The sequence below is a fragment of the Styela clava genome, chromosome 2 (assembly GCF_964204865.1).
Source record: "Styela clava chromosome 2, kaStyClav1.hap1.2, whole genome shotgun sequence".
Classification (NCBI taxonomy): domain Eukaryota; kingdom Metazoa; phylum Chordata; class Ascidiacea; order Stolidobranchia; family Styelidae; genus Styela; species Styela clava.
Window position 1 is genome coordinate 9,243,722 of NC_135251.1, and position 21,550 is coordinate 9,265,271.

Here is a 21,550-nt window from a genome sequence, read left to right on the forward strand (position 1 = left end):
AAATGATAGAGTTATATGGGAAGCCTATGAAAGAAAATGGAGAATATTAGCAATATAATATCATTTAAGCATTCATCAGCTAAGTGCCATTGAGCTTGCCCAAAGACACATATGTAAAGCAAAAAATCTTTTCATGCAGCTTTTGATAGCTGTAGATATTTGTATTTATCGAACATCAGCAATCATATCTTAGAATTGAAATTAGTCGAATTTGTTAGGTAATTGTAAGAGATGATTGTGGTGATTTTATTCTGAAATTACATACCTATTGAAATCAAAAACGGAAGTTTGCAAAGTCGTAGAATTTGATCAAACGCCTGGTTGTACTTAACGTCAACTGAATGTTCACCAATCAAAAAAACTTCTAACCATTACTAGAATATATGAAAAGTAAACCTGGAAACTGAAAACAATAATACAAGTTAGATTGCAATGAATATCGCATAATCAGAGTATTGCGTAATACTTTACTACATAACTGTGACCAATTTAACCTATGTTTGGAGAAAAAAATTGAACATCAACTATACAGATGCTATGATTTTTAAACTCATGTGAAATGTTGGAAAATATGCTATGAATTATATAAATTGAAATAGAAGTTATGTTTAATGAAAACGGTGCTCCCGTAGTATGTGTACCAGGTTGGGATTAGGCCTTAAGTTTATTCCGATTTTCCTTGTTTTAGTTCTATTACTAGTCTGGACTGTCTGTGTTAGCCAAGTGAATATACCTCCTGTCCATGGGTTTCAGTCCCTTTACACAAATTGATTTAAAATAGGTGAACGAAATTAGTTATCTCCATATTGGTACCTGTACAACTGGAGCGCCGTAAAAACAATATACAAAAAGTATAAATGGAAAAAATATGTTTTTAAAGTTGAGCTTATGCACGAATTGTAGTTTTAAAGTATACATATTTATGTATATAAAGTCTTATAAAATACAATCAGCGCAAAATAATAAAATTAGTTTTAACTTAAAAGATAAAGTAAAATGAGCTGCATTCAGATGTAAAGCTGCCGAATAGAATGAACGAATTTGTATAAAAGCCGACAACATGGGGCCAGTGAGAAGAGTAATAAATCTTGCAATTTTGACACCACTGATTTAACGATCCATAATTTGAAAGAAATGTTTATCATTTTTCCCGAAATGAGAATAATTGGGTAGGCAATGCCAAATTCAGAATTAAAATATTTAACCGTTTCCGAATAGCATAGCTACTTAATTATTAGTGACCGCTGTTTGGGGGAGAAATAATTTAATCTCCAAAGTAAAATTTAATAATATAAAGTGCACGAACAATGATAGATAGAAAAAAATGTAGCAAATGACTTGATCAAAAATTTAGCTCAATATTTTGTCTAAGTGTTGCATGGTATATTTACAGATGTAAAAATTAGGTGTATTTTTTCGAAACGTTCAACATTTGTAACTACAAAAAATTATCAGCTCATGACATTCAATTGATTATAGGCTTCCATATGTTATCGTCGGACTTCTATCCAGAAAACAATAACTCTAAACCGGAAGTTTTTCTAGTTTTGTAGCACACATTATATCTGTTTTACTGCTGTTATGACCTTAACTGCATATATGCTTACGTCAATCGGGATTTGTTAACACGTAGTTTATATGTCTATATTTCTTTATAGTGTCTGTTGTTTTTTACACTTCAGTGATTGCTGGTATTATCGCTCAGGTATTCTTTTTATTTGTATTTTAGTGTGTGCTCCTGACCTTGCTTTAAAAAGGGGCGCGTGTGATAGAGAACCAATAGAAAGCAAATTAGATAGACGCTTCAGCGCTTGTAGGAATGTTAAATGCGCAAAACGGGTAAACTACCTGTTACGTGCACCTATATGAGATTGTTTAGGGCTTAAACTTGTAGAATTTAGTTGTTTAAAATTATCTGTTTGAAATTATAACATATATATATTGTTTATTCTCATATCATCTTGGTGAGCAGTATCCACATAAATGGAAGAGAAAGTTCGACCACTTCGTGCGTCGTGGAGTTGAACTGAAATTATATATATATGCTTGCATTAACATTACCAAAGAAGAAAAGTCACTGTAACACTAGACTAAAATAGAGTTATATATATACATACCGCTTCATTTTTTTCTATAAATTCCGATTAAATTGATGTTTTATGTGTCTTTCCCACTCTGCCAGGTCACTTTGATAATACTGTGTATTAACAAAAAATTACACGTGTGATAATAACTATGATAATAACAACTCAACGTCTATTAAGTTACAGTGGTGGACTGTAAGTAACCCCCGAGTCGCAAGCCAAGTCGATTAGCGGGCCATTCAATTTGCAAGTGCGAACCCAAAATCGCGTCTATCACTGAGCCTTGTCTCTCTGGCGGTTTGTTGATGACGTGCCCGAGTCCCCCCCCCCCCCCCCCCCCCCTTTATCACGTGATCAGCCTCAGATAATCGAATATATTTTGTCTTAATGAATAACCGAAACTTACCCCACAAATCGATTGTAAAAATTCTTCTACCGTCTGTTCATGTTCATTAAAAGTCAATTCTTGTTGTCGCTACAATAAAGTATAATCTAATATAAGATGTGTTTCAAAGTCAAGATATAAAATAAGATTTATTCTCAGATTTTGCTGGGCTTACTGGAATAAAGTGGCCACATGGGCTGTTTTGCTAAATGGCATTGGTTGTAGAGGCGACATTTTTGTTGTTAAAAAATTGGATTTCAATGTGAGTAAAAGAAAAATCGATTTTAAAATTTCAAATTTTTTTCAGTACTCGGTGGATTTTCAACAGAAAGGTATCTGTTTTATTGAATTCACGAGAACATTGTCGCCAAGCGTGGCCACCTACGACGTGGGCTTTGTGGTCGTTGGCCTTTTTTTTCGTGCCATTACATTTGAGCATCTTTTTTTTTATCTTTATTTCTTATTTTAAACGAGTTATGATAGCGGTTAACGGGAACCCATTACTCCAGTCCACGTATTTCATATGTATACTTGGTACTGATACTGATTTTTAATATCAGATTAAAGATTATTTACGGATATTGTTTCCTAGAATAAATGTTATCTGTAAATGATTGGTAGGGTATATCACCCTTTTCAGGTCGAGGTTTCTCTGATTCTCCAATTGAAACTCGTGATATTTTTGTTTTATTTTGTTTTCAAGATCCTTATCATATTTCAAGATCTGATCATGATCAGAATTTAAAGATGCAACTTCACGTCGTAGTAATTGCGGAGCTGCTTCACGATGCTTGTCATGAAACATTTGAAGCTCGCGATGAGACAATGCTTCATCTCTGAAATCCTGAAATAATATAATTTGTACTATTATATTATAAATATTTAATTCTATTCCACGAGATGGCACTAGATCTGAATTGCTAATCAATTGTTTTGTATGTCAGTAAAATCGTACAAATAAAATGTTTGCACTCAAGCGCATATGTGTTTAGTGAACGGATAATACATCGGAGTCATGCAATTTATTTTCGCCAAAATAGATAGAATAATTTGAAAACAAAAATAAATAGAAATAGGGTGCAACATGAAACATTATTGTTTTTAGTTTAGTATCTATTTCCCAAACTGGCTTTCAAAACCGTGTATCAGCGTATCGCATTTTGAAACCTACAGGATTATTTGGATTAAATTTCTGCACTCTGAAATGACATATTGTACTTATCAGATTACCCTGGCTCCTAAAAAACTGTTACGATTTAATTGATGTGTCAACATTATTTGCAAATATAAAAAAAATAGTAAAAAATAATATAAAATTCCAAGGGATTTCTACTAAGAAGATACCTTGTTCATGTTACTTTGATAGTCAGACAGACATCTTTCTTTAGCCCCTGACACGACCTCAGTTTGTTTTCTCTGCAAACAGTGAGATAAATAACATGAACAAACTACAATGATTAAGGGAAACGTATTTAGCTTTTTAACGTTGTTTGCAACGACCAACATGTCAAAGGTATAAAATTTTGATTAGTGGTGTGTAAAAAGATTTCAGAATGAAGTCACAATAAAGTAGTGGTTAGGATAATAGAAAAGTGGTGCAAAAGTGTTATCTCGTGTATTTTAATCGTTGGCTCAATGTTGAGTTCAAAGCATAAGGAATCGGAATGTTGTTTTTATCTTACCAATAAACTCGAATTTTGAATCTTCATCTTTGACAAATACTCATTGCAGGTTAATTCAGTTTGTCTCAAATAATTAATTTTGATATCATCACTTCCGAATGTTGCATTTTGTTGAAAATTTCGTTTTGCGTTTTTTATTGCTTTCTCGTGATAATTTGCCAGTTTCCACTCCTGGATAGCTTGCTTGCAACTCTAATATACAAATTAGAATAGTATGTTAGAACAATATAACTAACCAATTGCAAATATTTAATGACTCAAGCTACAACAGACATTAGTTGGAAAAAATTTCGCGTTGCGCATAGGCCTAAACTAAACAAAGTATAAAACAAAATATGGAACAGCGTTGTAGGGACCGTTCTTCAATTCTCAATTAATAAATATTTCAAATGTATTGTCCTGTTATATTCCGAGAAACACAATATTCGTGAGCATTCCCTTTTTCCACGGGGTTAATAAATTGAGTAGGCAATGCGCACCGGAAAATAGTAGCTTCTTACTTATCGTAGATTTGCATAAACACAACAGTGAAGACGATAATTAAGTAAAACTATCAATATGCTCACCGCATGTCCAATAAGATCGTGCTAAGATTTATTGGGGGATAAAACCGAATTAAGGCCCTAACTTACCTTTTCAATTTCAACTTTATACTTCTCAATAGATGCCTGCATTACTTTTGTGCTGAATGAATGAGCAGCTTCCTGTGTGATAAAAATAAGTATAAAAAATTCACATTTGGAGAAAATCATCAATATCAAACTATATCAATGTAGATGGAAAATTCATTTGTATAAGTTCTGAAATCAACGCAATTTTTTTTCTACGTAAAATATCTAATGGTGTAAAACTGTAAAATATAAATTCAAATATTCTAGTTGATAAGCTTCTTCTGAAGATTTTCAACCCAAATAGTCAATCCAACTAGTCACGTTTTCACCAAGACAAAGATTCATTTAAATATACAACATCGAAACCATTTAATCACCTCATATAATGTCCTGATTTCTGGCAGTTGTCCCTGATTGAAGCAATGACTAACTGTAGACATCAGTTCAAGTATTTGATTTCCAGTCAACGTTTCATCTTCAATTTTTTTGATGACAAGGTTTTTTGGATGTAAAACTTTTGTGGCAAGTTCCTGAACCATGGTCATGAAGTCTTCATCAAGATCTATATAAATAATAAACAAAAGATAAAGATACAGGAACAGGAATATGAAAAAATTCTGGTATATAATTTATTTATTGATTGATATGTATAATAAACGGGTGATAGATCACAGTCAACCAAGTTTAACGGCTAAACAGCTTTATGAAAAATAATTTTTGAAAAGTTCGAAGGAACATACGAACGAACGAATAGATTAAATGACCATTTTGCGCCAACCATGTATGAAATTTGTTCAAATAAAATTAAAGTAAGAAAAAATTTAAATAAGATTATACTTACTATTTATTTATCTTTGTAAATAGGAAGTGGAGCATATTTAATGAGCCCAAAATTAAATTATTAATTTTATTTGTCAACTTGAACAGCCTATTTCAAGTCACTTCAATAAAAAACTGCTACTTAAACATTTAAATTTCAAAGATTTTAAAAATAATAAAACATTTAAGTCCCACCTTCATTTGTAACATTTATTTTACTTTTGGTCAGCACATCATCTCCTGGATGAGGCATCAGGAAACATTGAACGTTACTAAAAACGTCTCGTACTGATTTTTTCACGTTGTTTACTTCAGTTGATTTTGATGTTCGATTCAAAATTCCATCGAGATAATTCATGCCGCCATCACCATATTTGTGCTCGAATTCATATTGCCAGTCACGAACAAGGAAAGACAAAGTCTGAAAAAGAAAAAGAAAACGTATTGCTTTTAAGAATGACTGCAGAAAAATGGTACACTAAGTTTTCATTTTCACAATAAATTGAATTCTATAGAAAAAGTCAGTTGAGTACACCATTTGGTTGCAAACGATATTAATGGAACGTCATACCTGAAATGGTTTATTGCGAATAATTTCTTTCCTCACTTCTCTTGTCGCAGCGTTTGCGTGAATACTGCATAACTAAAACGTATAAAACAAAATAGTTGCATATGATTAATTCCAGCGTGGTATTTCATCACATCTAGGATTGTTTCGTTAAATATCATTGTTTCTGATGTTGCTACAAGTAACCTTTTGTTAAAATATTACAAACAGTAGAGCAATGCTGAAATAATGGGACTCGAGGTCCAGAACAAAGTTTTTTGCAATACCGATACCGTAGTCTTCCCGTTCCGACCATTCCTATGATCGGGAACGCAAACGTGGAACGCCACACCACACAGTGCCTATTTTTTATTTTCGATGAGATCATTACAAACCGAAACCAATACCACAAATCCTCAAAGAAATTTTAAAATAACTAAAATCAATAGCTTTTAGCTATAACAAAAATTTTAAAACATTGAAAATAGGTTCAGTATTTGGGGGGGGGGGGAGGTGGGAAATACTGACTACACTAATAACAACATCATCAACAGCAAATAATCGCAAAAAAAAAACGATTTATGGGTGTATTTCGTGTCCATTAATTATCAAAAACTTCCCGCCAAATCAATCTGAGTCTTCGGAAATCACCTTGCTAAAATTATGATTTAAATAAATATCAATAATATTACATATTGTTAATGCGTTTTGTTTAACGTTTGGATATTACTGTTTTAAATTCTACCTTGCTTTATTTGTGCATCGCTACTCAAAAACTTGTGTTTCGTGTTAAAGGTAGGTTTAGGAATATTTACGTTACATAAAAAAAAATTGTCACCATTTTGTGTTTTAGTAAAATTATCATGAACTGGTTGCATTAAAAAGAATGTTGAATATAATTATACTCAGCGATTTAATTCAATATTATGATTGACTCGTGGTATTGTTGTTTCATGAGTGCTATACAGATTTTTGATTATACACAAAATAAACTTCACCAGACCATTTCAAGAATACTACGTGCACAAGATGTTGTTGTCTACTTATTTAGAAAAAAAAATGTTGAAACCAAATCTCCTTGGAACGTTTAAAGAGAAAATATGTGTTGTTGTGCAAAATAAATATTACCCATCCATGATGGATGGTTGGAATCTTTGTACAAACTGTTTGTATTTACTACGGGTTTGAAGAACGCCATGATCAATGAAACATAAACAGTACGCGCAGACAGTATAATGCATTGACGAAATGGGAAATTCCAACAACTTTTTGTCTTAGACTATATTCGAACAAAGGCCACGTAAAAGACATTTAGCCTACATGGTTCAATTATGAATCACCTAAACACAACGCGGTAATAATCTCGCAAAACTTTACATTTTCAACCTAGTTCAGGTAATTTTTGTTTAAGAAAATTGTGTTTAGATTATTCCTTTCTTATTTTCAGAAATATATAGAATTTATTTTCTTCCTTTTTTTATAAACGGTGCCGATAAAATATGGTGATCCAATTGTATGTTAAATACTTGTATCAGTCGTTTATATTAATAAAACCAAATAACATTCGTGATATAAGTTTATACACAAACTTGGTCTGTCTATCTTAAAGTAAGCGCCTGAGCTGGGGCTTTATATTTGATATTGCGTATTTCACTTCGTTAAGGATATCACATTTTGAAGATGTTGATCTTTGCATTTAAAAACATACATTTCTAAAGCAAATCACATTGACAAGTTTTAAAAAAATTGTGTTGTTGTGCTATCTAAAAAATATCCCTTCCGTGATGGATGATTGGAATTTAGTCGAAAATGCTTGTTTTTACCACAGGTTTCAAGAACCAGTGAACCATGAGGCATACAAACCGCAGACAGTAGATCGGCTTGACGAAATGTTGCATAACGTCGTAAATGGCGAATTCCGGTTACTTTTTTCAACTTACATTAAATTAAGACAAAGACCACATAAAATACATACATGATTCAATTTTGTGTCATGTTCAACTGAACGCAGTATTAACCTCGCGAAACATTACTATTTTAACCTAGTTATAGCTGGTACTTTTTGATTAAGGAAATTGTATTTAGACTATTCCGATCTCATTTACAAAAAATACATACCATATTTCACTTTTTTAATAAACAGTGCAAATAAAACAAGCTAATCCAATCGTATGTTAAATACTCGTCTCAGTCGTTTATATTGAAAATTCGTGAGAGCCATTTTAAGCTTGATCGCAGCGCATGCGTGCAAACACTCGAGATACGGATAGAATGTCTATGCAATATTTATAGTTAAACAACAATAAAGAAGGTTAAAGTTGAACCTAAAAACATAAAATTTGCTGGAAAATATGTTGGAAAATTCGGAAATCACATTGCTGCAATTATGCTTAAAGGCTTCCATAAATTGCCAATTAAAAATATAGGTGTGTTATACCTCGTATTCTTGCTAGTTTTCATTAATATGAACGACTGAGACAAGTATTTGACAATCAGTCTTACAAATTCGAGGTCGTGCATAAATTAAATAAAAACATTAACAAACCTGCAAATGCTCCAGATCTCTTTCTTCAATTCTGTTCATAATATTTAGTATTTGGTGTGAACTTAGCAAAGTGCTGACAGATAAAATTCTTGCATTTGTGTCCGATCCTGTATCTGTATCAAACAATCCTTGTGTATCCATTAAAAGAACAACAACCTGTTATTGAATAAAACAGAAAATATTCAGGTGATTACTTTTATCGTCTCAAAAGAAAAGAATTTTACAATTAGGTCAATTCAAACAAAGATCTTCTCTTCTCTTACATTAAATTGTTCAATTTTTCGATGAATAGACACTTTCAATTTTATTTTATATCATTTGGACGTATTAAAAATGTTCTTCTGTTAAATATTACATGACGGAAATATTACATACGTCATTTCCGCAATCTTCTACAACAAAAATTTCCGGCCACATTAATATTCCTTTCGTATGCGCTTCTGTTCCTTTTTCCCAATCAATTCCATCTGTAACTTTGGTTGATTCATTTCCAATCCAATCACAGTTTTTCCACTAAAAATAAAGAGTTGAAAATGATAGCAGCTTTTCTCTCTAATGATAAGAGTCGATTGTTATAATTGCGAGCAAAAACATTTTTGCATTCATTTCATGCAATTGAATTTTGAAATAAATAGACGAAATTTAGCACGAAAAATAATATTTCAAAAAAATAAATAAAAGAAAACCTCACCCTTTGCAAAATAAATTAGATATTTGAGCAATTTAATTTTAACAAAAATAGGCGAAATCTAGCACGGAAAATAACTAATCGAAAAATAAATAGGAGAAAATTGGGGTTGTTATTTAAACACAGTAAAATTATATCACTTCTTTATCAAAATTGACTGAGTTAAAAAAAATAATATTTTAAATGAAGTTGACATAAAGTATAAAGTACTGACTGAAAAATCAAACTAATCAAAATTTGAAAAGTAACAACCTACCCCGTTTTTTCGCAGATACCGAATGAAGAAATTCAGCAGAAACGACTTCCCTGTTCTGTATTGCCCAGCAACAGAAATGATAGATATCGGTTTATCACCTATCAAGGGGTTTGAAAGTATTCTTTTTAGGGCATCGAGATTTAATTGTAAATGACCATCTTCGTCATGTGCAATGGGTATAAGCTTATGGTCTGAATTACCTGTAGAATATATTGAGTGATATTTAAATCGCTAATTGCATGGCAGATGCAGTGAAGGGAAATTGGATAGCCAGAGTCACTTCAATATAGTCAAGATATTTTTCGATCAAATCGAATAATGTTATACACATATATAAGATATATGAAACACAAATATATTAATGACTGGGAGAAATAATTATAATGGTACAGATAATGGTGGACTGAAAGAGTGTGATGTCTGATTTCAAACTTTAAGGCCACGCTTATGTTATATTGTTACTTCATTGTCTGTCTAGGGATCAGCGTTTCCCAAACTTTTTCGGCCACAGAACACCAAAAAATGAAAGGGTGAAATTGATAAAGAAAAACGTTGTAATTGCAGCGGTTGCCAACGAATTCGTCATGGAGAGTTGCCAAATGCACCGCGAAAACTAACAGAATTGTGTTAAACATACCTAAAATATGATTGAATATTTTACATATTTCATTTATTATAAATGTTTTATTGTACCTTCATTGAATGCTTTGTATATGGATCAACAAATTTATTTTACAGTTCTATGTCGTTTACTTTCAATTACGTAGTGTCTGCCTCTAATATCACGTCTAATAGAGATTGTACTTGCTGCAACTTCGTAAGCTGCAGTTTATTTATCTGCTGAATCGAGTTTAGCGAACATGAGTACTTTTTTCAGCATTTCGAAGTAAAACCAGGCAGAGATGGCGAAAGAAGAGTTGACCGTTTGCCTTAATCTTTAGACCTGTTTGTTTGTCTATACCTCTATAGCAAAACCAAAAGGATTGCTGCAAACTTGATAATGAATCTAACAGTCAAAAATCTAGGCCGACGGTTAACGAAAATGCCACTACCCTACCTTAGTTAGTTCGCTTTATGCCGACGTTGACGCGATATTCAACGGTCATTTGGGCGACATATTCACGATCCCTAGATCGCCATGGCGACCCATTTAGACCTATTTTTGATTTATTTTTCTCTGAACGCTCGGAGACGCTCGCGGAACACAGTTTGGGAAACGCTAGTCTAGATTGGGAATTGGGATACGTTAAGACACTGTGTAGAATGTAGATAGTGTTTTGAAACAAAATTAATTGATTCTGTGAAATGTCTCATTTGTTTATTTAAACAACCAAAATAATCCATTATTATTTAATTCATGTATATAACTCACTTTGTCTTCTGTCAATAGACCCCTGAGCTCTGTTAAGATCTTCTCGATTATATAACTTGCTTGAAATTGTTTTGCCACCACATGCCATTTTCTCATATAAACATTGCAATTATCCACAAACTCCAATTGTATCTATACAGAAAAAAATATTATATTTTCAAATGATTATATAATTAACAACATACATTTTTCAATATAATACTGCCTTTTACTTCTTCTTTTCATAAAATAAATACACAAAACATTAATTTTCTGCATTCATTTTTAAACTGAAAAAAGCATATGTATAAATAGCACACTACGATCAGAATGAAATATTCAAAGTAGGTATTTTCCCAGAAATGTCATATGGTCAATCAATCGAGATTATCTCCAATTACCTTGTTCTTAGAATATAGTAACTCGTAAGTTCCAATCCATTATACCAATTAGAGCTTAGGATGAACAGCCATTTACTAGTGAGATTTAATTCAATAACTGTTCAGATTACAAATAAAATGTTACCATTTCATTTCTATACATATTATTTGCTACTTTCGTAAAAGTTTAGAAATAATCTAATCTAATTATCTTACAAGAAGGAGGAAAATATAACCTGACGATGCACTAACTAATATCGGCAATAATATTTACAAATGCTCTTCTTTTAAAAATTATAAGACACACTTTTTAATGAAATAATGGGATAAATAAATATGAAGAGAAGCTCTCAAAACTGTCATCATATTGCTATGCTTATAAATGTCAGGTATGGAAGTCAATATTAGGACGGAAAAATTGATATAATTACGTTAACGACTTGTAAAGGGAAATCGAACTCAAAGCATGAAATATTTCAAGATTTTTGCTGAAGCGATACTACTTCATATTAATCACGTTGCAGATTGGAATTGATTACAACAAAGCTTGCTTTGTCTTAAAACAGATATAGATAATTCAAGCCACGTAATATTTTTCCGATTGACATCGTCAAAACGAAAGTCACTAAGACTAATTAAAAAAAAACTTGAATTGAAATATAAAACACGATAACATTATACTCATTGTGAAATGAAAGGACAAGTGACAAACTAAAATAATTGCATGTCAAATATTGTATACTGTCTGGATATGTAAACTAAACCAAACCAATAGTATTGGGATATCAATATATGCTATTACATGGTGAGAATTATTTTTTTTTATCTATTATCTAGTTTGGTAGAACATAACAACTTCAAGCGCATTGGATTTATTTATTCTGTATGTTAATGAAATCGCTAAAACCGACCAACTCAAAAATCCCCTAACCAATAAAACCTACTTTTACAGTATTCAGTTAATTCTTTTCTATACAATTCATCCAATATTACAAATTAAGCATGTTTTAAGAGCAAGTGAATTGTCCAGTGGAATTCTAATATTAAAAACATGAATAATGTCATAAATACAAACAGGTTTACACTACCAGTACTTACTCCCAGTAATATCGCTATACTAACTTATTGAATGTCATCATTGCAAGCATAAATATAAACACTAATTTTCATCATTTCTTACAATTGTATACATTATGTAACTGTGAAGGTAAATCCAATACACAGCTGTAAAAATTCTGTATAACTAGATAAAATGTGTAAATGAAAAACCAATACACAAAAAATGCGTTTTATAAGCATTCGGGCAATCTCTTACTTATACAAAGATTCGGATAAATCAAGTTTGTTTTCCCATTGAATTTATGCCAATATTGTAATGGTTTGTATGCTAGTAAAGCTAAGTATGAGTCAATAGTTTATTTCAAAGTTACAGTCAAATAAATAAATGCCTTTTAAAAATTTACATTAGGCTTCAATTTAGGTACTTATTACGTCAAGTGATACTGTATTATTAATAGTCATTCTAAAAAATCATAAAATAATTTCAAATATTCGTTTACGTATCTCTATTATAAAATATTTAAAATGAGAATTGTGATATTATTCTTTGTCCCAATGTCCATTGAAATCGGCATAGGGTAAAGCATGAGGTGTGTGAATAAAATAAGATATACTTATACATAATATTTCTTGCGTATAATAAAACGTTGTTCGGACATATATAAATATAACCAATTAATCGTCAATAAGAGAAAACACTTATGCACATGAAATCGCTATCCCAATTCGCTCACTTTCAATAACTTCCCAACATTGGGTGCTATGTGCACTTACATAAAGTTTACCGATCGGAATAATACTGAAGTTTTCAAAGGTCATTTGATCAAATTTTTGATAGTTTTTATACCTATTATTATTCCAAAGTTATATTTACTAAATAATTCAAATATTTCAAATTACTTTGTCACATATTTCTACGAGATGTACAATTTCATCAAAGAAGTGATTCAAATATAAAGTGGTCTCGTTATACTTTTTGTTGTTATTAACGTCTCTGAACTCAACTAATTATTATTGTTCATCGGTTTGAATTCTTCCCACAAAGGAAAATTGTTAATCTATTGTAATAGTTTGTTCCGTCGTGTTTTAATTTTATCAATCTTCACCACCAATAGTCACCAGAGACAAACAGCCCCCCATATATAATAACCTTCGTAGCATTCGATTTTCCGTAACCTTGTTATACTATCAAACAATGTAATACCTGATAATTTACACAATTCAATTATTGACAAAAATGTTTACTTCCAAATACAAGCTAGGTTTGGCTCTTAATATTTTTCTAATGATATTATGTTAATACATTTTTTTTTTAAGTTAAAAATTTTACCTTACGATAAGAAAATTTACATTTTATTATTTAATGTATGCACAAAAACTTTGTAAAAGCGAACAATAATACCAAATATCATCTTTCGTTAATCTACATATAATGCTTACTATAAACTGGATTTACTTGCAATATCATGGGCTTTATTTTAAAACAAAGAGGGGTAATTAAAGACCCACATTTACGTGTTTCCTTGAAATCGCAAGACAGTGTGTGGGGGAAACAGAATAGTCAAAATGGACAATATCAGATTATATATTTATTTTGTAGAGATGTAGATAAAAATTTTATTGTTATTACTATTACAACTTGTAAATGACAATCGTGTGCAAAGCATAATTTTTTTTAAAAAATTTTGCTCACTTGACAGTGGATACTCCTAAGTATATTCAATTTGTGACAGGGACAGATAAATTCTGGTGAACGACATATTCTGGCTCATCGTAAAAACAACTGTTGAAAATTTTGTTTTAATATATGACGAATATTTCAATTAAAGTTCAATTTTTATTTTATTTTTTTTTTATAAAAGGCAAACATGGCGAAAAATATATTAAAAATGCTTGCTGACAAGATGCTACATACAAATCACAATACGGATTAGGTTTAATTTCGTTAGCTGTGTCTTTGCTTTATTAAACTATTAGAGATAACTTAATACATCGAGATTTTCTTCGTACCATCGTCGAAACAAGTGTCGCAAAAACAAAATACCATTTTTAAGGTGAATAACAAGGTTATACTTCGCCCAACTTCCCTTCAGAATCAGTTTGTAGCGATTTTTTTACTGTTAGTTTCAATCCCGAAAAATATAATTTGTTATAATCTTTTCGAAATACATTTCTTGAAGTGAAAAGGAATAAAATAATTCCAAATATTTGCTGACTTGCATTAATGCTGCATTAAATTTCAATGAGATTGGAATTGTTTTCGGCAGCTGCTTGGCTTTGTTTAGAAACAAAAGGGTACTTCAAGACACCGTAATAATATCCGCCCAAGCCATTGTCAAAACAAGTGTCGCAATTACAAAACAATTAAAATGGCAATTGTAGCATTTTTCTTAACCCCAGTGTCTTTTAAAAACAGCAACTGTTACGAGGAATGAAAAAACTGATAAAATATGATCATAGTAATTCTTGCGTTGCCTACTATCCGATCATGATCGAGCACCTATTCAAATAAACCAAAAAATTTATTGAGTAAGGTTTTCCGGTGGGTCTCAGTCTCACGGGTTAGACCTAATAACAACGTATGGATACGATTGTAATAAGTATATCCGACATACAGATAATTCATGATGTGCCTTAAAAATATTATCTCAACAAACAGATTTTAATGCACGATGCTTAATTTTATTTTTAGTTTTATTATATACCCAAGTTCTAATATAGTCAGCAAAAGACGTTTTATTCACGAAAGTCGAGTATCCTCACTGATAAGGCCGTTGTTGTATGTCTGGTTGAGCATCTAACTATCCAACAATGCGTACATTTGCACAGATACCATATAATATAGTACAGCAGTAAATCCAGTAGTATTATACAACATATGAATTCGTTTTAATAGAATAATTTGCAAATTGCGTTAAGCAAAATGTCACTATTGAATATGCCTTTTTAACAAAAAGTGAATGATTCAGATCTCGTATATTTGAAAAATAATTCTCGAACAAAATTTAAAACTTAAAAATTTCTCACCTTGATATGAATCGGGTAAACCTATGGCCATCACACGAAGATAAAAAATGTTATAATATTCAACAGTTATAATCTTCTGATTTGTGGAGTGCATCAAAACCATATACTTTCTATAGCATCCTTTTGTATCAAAATTAGTTCAATACATAATCTGGTCAAACAATAAAATATTTGGAAAAATATAAGATACAAAAATGAAACAGCTAAGTATTTTCCCGCATTCCATATTAAATTACATCACTGGATATTCTTACATATCTATATCGGTGAAGTGGAGTCAATTCTGTAATTAATTGTAATTTAGACAATCTCATCTCTAATCATTTCATTATCTCTCAATATCCCCCTCCAAAGAATAAAATCTAAAACTTTATACATTATGAATAAAATCTTGGCTATGCCAATTACCTGTACATCTCGAAATATGCTTTTCCGAATTCACAGTAAACTAACGAAAAATGCACATTATTATTGGTTCGACGTCTGTTCCATAGCGCCACTTTGAGGATTTAGTAATTCACGCCTAAGGCATAATCGAATTCCAAGAAATTAATCTTATCATCACGTGAATGGGTGAAAAAGTTTATAAGGTAAAAAAAGGTCTTTGTGTATAGATCAGTCATGGAAATTATCTGAAATCTTTGAACAATCAAACTTATACAAGCTTTTACATCAATCTCAATTAAATTGAATAAGTTCGAAATATTCAAGTATCTTGTTGCGGCGTTTGGTATATAGCAAGGTTGCGCAAGATGTTTGCCCACCTAGAATGTTTGGCCATGTAAGTGTGGCGTAAAAATTTGATGAACAATATTTACCGTGTTACAAAAGCAGAAATGAACATTAAGCCTCGTGCCAAAAATGAATCAAATCTGAACTTCAACAATATTCTTGAGGTATTTTATGAGTAAAACATCAAAATTTGATTTTAGTTTGGTTGTGGAAGCAACATACGGGCCAAATTGAATCAACCAACGGCCGGATTTGTCCAGCAGGCCGTAGATTGCCCATGCCAGGTACATAGGCACCAATTGCATTGAGCCAATGTTTTTTAACATATAGTTCGGGAACAAATCTTTGGTTAGCATGAAATTTGCTTTTGGTCGTTTGTTTTTTAACAAAAATCTATTACTATTACTATCTATCTATTACTATTACAATCTATTACTGCTATTATTATCTTAGTAAATTCCATTGTAAATTTAATATTTGGTATCAAATATTGCCCAATGCAAAAAACTTGGCAGATGCTGTAGGTGCGATTGTTGGTTGATTGATTTTGTAACAATAAAAAGCATAAGCATCACATACCATAGTATGTGAGCATTATATGATTTTTGAGTTGCTTGAGAAAAAGTTTGAAACCACTGCATTAAGCAACAGTCATACTTAACACTCATCACCCAAGTTTGTAATACTTTTCACATCGTAATAGAAAATATTGCTATGTTTTAATTTCACCCCCAAATGCATATTTGATATTTGTTTCGCACGAAACCCCCGAATAATAAATTAAATTATTTCAAACTAGAACCCATACTAGAGAATTTAACATCTTGTTATTATAAAGCGTGGCGGCGATGTTCTCGCATTTTTTTTGTTAGTGGCGGAGGCTTTCTACAGAAGTTCCCAAAACTAAATTAAACAAAAGTGCAGTCAGAATTATTACATTTAAGAGTAGGAATTAAAAATGGAGTTTTAATGTAATGTGACGTTTTGAGATTCGCAAAATACTTTTAGCTACATAGGCATGTTACGATATATATTGATGTTTTAACTATTACAATAGAGATCGGATATATACACTGAACATGTTATAATTGCAATTAATTTGTATGAAATATTGCAGCCAACGATAATCCGATCCTTAGAAAAAAAAACATATTAGGAATAAAGGAAGAAAATACCAATATAACATCAAGAGCCTTATATAATTTGCATATCGACTAACAAAATAAATTCTACAATGCAAACCCGCGAAAATCATGTATTTGTTTACACCCCCTTCCATCATCATCTATTTTTTAATTTGACACCGCTCATCACTCTTTCAATTTGTTTCAGAACGTGGAATTGACGAAAAAGTTGCTCTTGGTTTTTTATTTGTCTCTGTGTCACTTCGAATCATTTATTGCAACTTTTCTACCGTCGTTAATTGCATCAACAAGGGTTCCTCAAACTGTTTGATACCGCACTTTAAGACCATTGTTTCATTGGAAACTATTGCAGGTAATTATATGCTACTAATTTAACTATTTTATATTTCTATCTAGGCTCTATTCAGGTATTATCGGTTTTAAAATAATTTTTCAGTTCGATTCAATTTATCAGTTTTTCTTAAACATCATTATGATTTAACTGAACGTTCGATCGCGCGATCTCTCACCTGAAATACTAATATAGACATATATTTATTTTCACAAAATAGTTTTTAAATTATTTCACAATTATTATTTGACGCTCAACGCATGTAGTCTTGGCTAGGTATTTTGGCTTTAAGATCAATCCCATTATTTAACTTTTCAAGCCCAGCTGCAAAACTAAAGGAAGGTTTTCCAGTCCAAATATTTTTACGAAACCGATGCTTGTCAGCATTTTATGTCTTCATACTATTGACCAGGAGGAAATAAACTGATTAACATTCTTTTCCAATTCACGAGTGTACCAGCGAGAAACATGATTCAAAAATCGAGTGACATAATTGATAAAATTCATTTCAGTTTCAGTTCTAGTGGATCTTGCAACAGCCACAATCTACGCTGTTATCACGAAGACAAAAAAAATTTTCCGCTTTTAGGTTCTCTATGGGCAAGATTTAGATGGGGCATTCGGTGCAACATGTGCCAGAGTGTTCTGGCTGATTCTACCAGTTATTCTATTTTTAAAATCGTGGTATAATGGCACCATTAGAAGAGCGTGTCTGCTTTTGTAGCAAATTCTAGTTTTCTAAAAATGGATGGGAAGTGGAATATTTTCAGTCTGTTTTAGAAATCACAAAATGCATTTTCGCGATTAGATATAATCGTTGAAAACTATCTTCTCATGTTTATTATAATATACAAAGTATAGCAAAGTTTTCTACTATCATAACTGTTGAACAGTTAAAAACCACATCAATCCATGTCAGAGTATACAACAATATATCAATTGGTACTGGTACGGAGTACAAATATGTGGAATAAAGAAAACTCCTAGATCAAGTGTTAGTTAGTTAACAAGCAAGTTTATTAGAATTGCATTGCCATATAGGATCAAAACAACAGTCGATCCCGGTAGACAGAGCTAATAACCTGAAATTAATATAGTTTGGTCAGTAGTAAGATATCTTGTAAATATCTTATAATCAGGTGATCCTGTACTATGTGTACCGGGTTAGAGTTGAGCCATAACTTTATTCCTTATTCCTCTGTCCATAGTTTACATTCCCTTCACATTTAGAGTGGACTAACAAAATTAGCTACTTCCATTCCATATTGTTTGTCTCCGGGCGCTTATTTTTTATTTTTCATTCATTATCTTTTAACAAAATATAAAACATAAACAAATTCATTAGTAGAGTACATTTATTTACGGTTTTAACGGTGTGACACAAATACACATATACATATATACATCACATATTGTTAAGGCGTTTGAAGCATACAGGTCGCCGAATGGGATGAGCTGATAAAATATGAACGCGAAACCATTAACAAAAAACAAATTGATAAATTTAATAAACAACAATTGAAAAATCAAACATTGGTGCCCCTAGCGCCCCTTTTGAGGTCCAATTGATTGAAAACTTTAAATTCTACATCATTAATTATACGGATAAATGTTACAAAAGTATTCACATTTTTTCGCGTTCATATAAATTACATGTATGGGAGAATATCTGTATGGCGAAACTAATTTCCAATCCTTTAAAAGAAATGATTTAGTTTAGATGTTAGGTTATTGGTTGCCTATTTGAAATAAAACTGGTAAAAAATTCATTACTTTAGGCGACCAAATCTAATGATGTGTTGAATGTTTATTAGTAAGCATGCCGTGAGTTGTAAAAGCATTCTTCAAATGCTTAGTTAATTGAAGTGTTCCCCGCAATCGATTTTATTTTTATTGATATAAGTTATTCATCACTGAGAATTTCAATATTACATTCATTATTCTTGTTTGATATGAATCTCTTTCCGTGTTATTTCCAAATTCACAATTAAACACATCTACAGAAACTCAAAAGCGCCAATTCTTTCAAGGTGAACAATTCGAATATAACTGATTTACAGATTAAATATTTACTCCAAATATTAATTTTAAATGCATATATTAATATAATATTACATAAATTGTTCCCACTCCGGCGACACACAAAGTTTATTGGTAGCTAATTTATTAATGGTTCGGATTTCTGTGTTGAAATTTCCAGTTTCTGTCGTTGCTTTATTCTTGGCGTAGTTGCAACACTCACAAAAATAGCATATTATGTTTGTGCTAGCTTTGTACCTGCAACAAACGACTACTAGTGAAATAATTTGATGCAGGTTGCATTCACAATACAACTTTGTTTTTAAGTTTGTAGGGTGAATGATTTATTTTAGAGTGGATGTTACTAATAAATTATCTGAGGTAAATACAGGTGAAATGGCGTACCATTAGCAATAGGTGTGTTGATGGCTGAAAAACTAGAATCGTGAAAAGTGTTTCAATGAAAGACCTGCAGGCAAAATGTGTTAACCAGCTTTTCATTTTAGGTGTTCATTTCATAATTGCAACCCTTGCCTTGTTTTAAATCCATACCTATGTTTTGAATACAATGTATTTGATTCGCAGGAGAGCAGATAACTGTGAAACCGATATCTCGACATAAAAGTTCCCTTCCTGCTTGCATGAATTGTAAAAGTATTTCCAAATGCAAAAATTTTGATGTTGGTCACAGATAAATTTACAAATGGATTTCAATGCGTAATAAATAGGAGAAGTGAATTGAGACAAAACAGAATAATTTCCGTAGGATGGCTTTGGATGAAGTACAATGTCAAACTGAAATTTCAAAATATATTCTATTATAGAAATATTAAAATTCCTTAAGAAAGGTACATACTTTTGTGACCGATATAAAATGTAATGCTGCCGCCTTCTTAAAATTATTTTTTTTCGGTCTGAATTTGAGGTTACTTCGTTTCTACATTCGTCTCGTCAAATCCTTTGCAAAGGGGCAAGGTAGTAAGTTCAGAAAGCGGTTGAAGTCGAAAATGGTGTGCGTGAAATTGAGATAACATCAAGAAACTTTGCTTTTCTTTCGTTTTAAATAAGCAGTGGAACTGTAAAACTATATAATCAAGTACATTTAAATTTTCGGATTTTAAATTTAAATTAACACGTTTATACGCCTTCATCATATAAATAGAAACAAAAAATGTTTTTTCTACCAGGGCAATAGAAAAAAAGGCAGAAGTTTCACTAAAATTGCGAGAATGTTATTTTGCGATCAATGTGTGATAAGTTTGTAATAAAATCGTAAATAAGGATCATTGTAGAAAGTAGTTTGGACTATTATGAATTCGATTTATTTTTAAACACTTTCAATTCTTTCTTCCTTTGTTTTCCACAGTTAGACATTTTTGTCCTATATAAGGTGTCTTCCTGCAAAAATGAAAACAGTCGGTTGTTGTGAAATTGAGTGCAATGCTAACAAGACCAAAGACAGAACAAGTTGCGAGACATTTTGTGCAGCCTTATTGATGGTTTATTCGATTTGCACCTTCTATTGCACCATTGTAACCATTAAATCAGACAGATGGCTGGTTGCACATACCGAAAGTGCATATCAAGGGCTATCACAGGTATGTGGTGTTGGAAATGAAGTCAACTGCTCTAGCTCAAGTAGTTGTGTACAATGCAATGACACTGAAAACGAGACGCATTGCGAATCATTTGGTGAGTATAAATGTAAACTGGTTGTGCTTGTTGGCAATCAGGAACGTAGTCACCTTCAAAATTTATTATTTTCAAAATTTAAATTTGGACATTTCGTAGAAAGTCCGGGCCCAACCATCATATATATATCAATTTGGAGACTTGAGCATGTAAATGAACTGCATTAACAATAAAATTGAAGAAACATCTGAAATTCA

At 31.5% G+C, this 21,550-nt stretch overlaps 2 protein-coding genes across 5 annotated transcripts in view; both read right to left on the minus strand.

The window, feature by feature from the left end:
* The window catches only part of LOC120336938 (uncharacterized), a 31,295-nt gene extending 30,890 nt beyond the window's left edge, over positions 1 to 405 (minus strand). For all 3 annotated transcript variants that reach the window (XM_078109966.1, XM_078109967.1, XM_078109965.1), the window contains exon 1: positions 266 to 405. The gene's annotated coding sequence lies outside the window, so the exon portion shown is untranslated. The remainder of the gene's footprint in view (positions 1 to 265) is intronic.
* On the minus strand, positions 404 to 15,581 carry LOC120336050 (atlastin-2-like). 2 transcript variants are annotated; one of them, XM_039403653.2, is made up of 15 exons: positions 15,435 to 15,581; positions 10,990 to 11,121; positions 9,618 to 9,817; positions 9,049 to 9,186; positions 8,674 to 8,829; positions 6,153 to 6,224; positions 5,777 to 6,002; positions 5,140 to 5,324; positions 4,784 to 4,855; positions 4,152 to 4,343; positions 3,814 to 3,885; positions 3,101 to 3,313; positions 2,491 to 2,559; positions 2,118 to 2,197; positions 404 to 2,026 (listed from the first exon to the last, which is right to left on the minus strand). In XM_039403653.2, exons 2-14 carry the CDS (start codon positions 11,075 to 11,077, stop codon positions 2,132 to 2,134), a joined length of 1,749 nt encoding a protein of 582 aa, XP_039259587.2. In that variant the 5' UTR covers positions 11,078 to 11,121; positions 15,435 to 15,581; the 3' UTR covers positions 404 to 2,026; positions 2,118 to 2,131. The 2 variants fall into 2 exon arrangements, with proteins under 2 accessions (XP_039259587.2, XP_077966094.1); XM_078109968.1 differs by lacking the exon at positions 15,435 to 15,581 and adding an exon at positions 11,370 to 11,459.
* Positions 15,582 to 21,550: the final 5,969 nt, after the last annotated feature.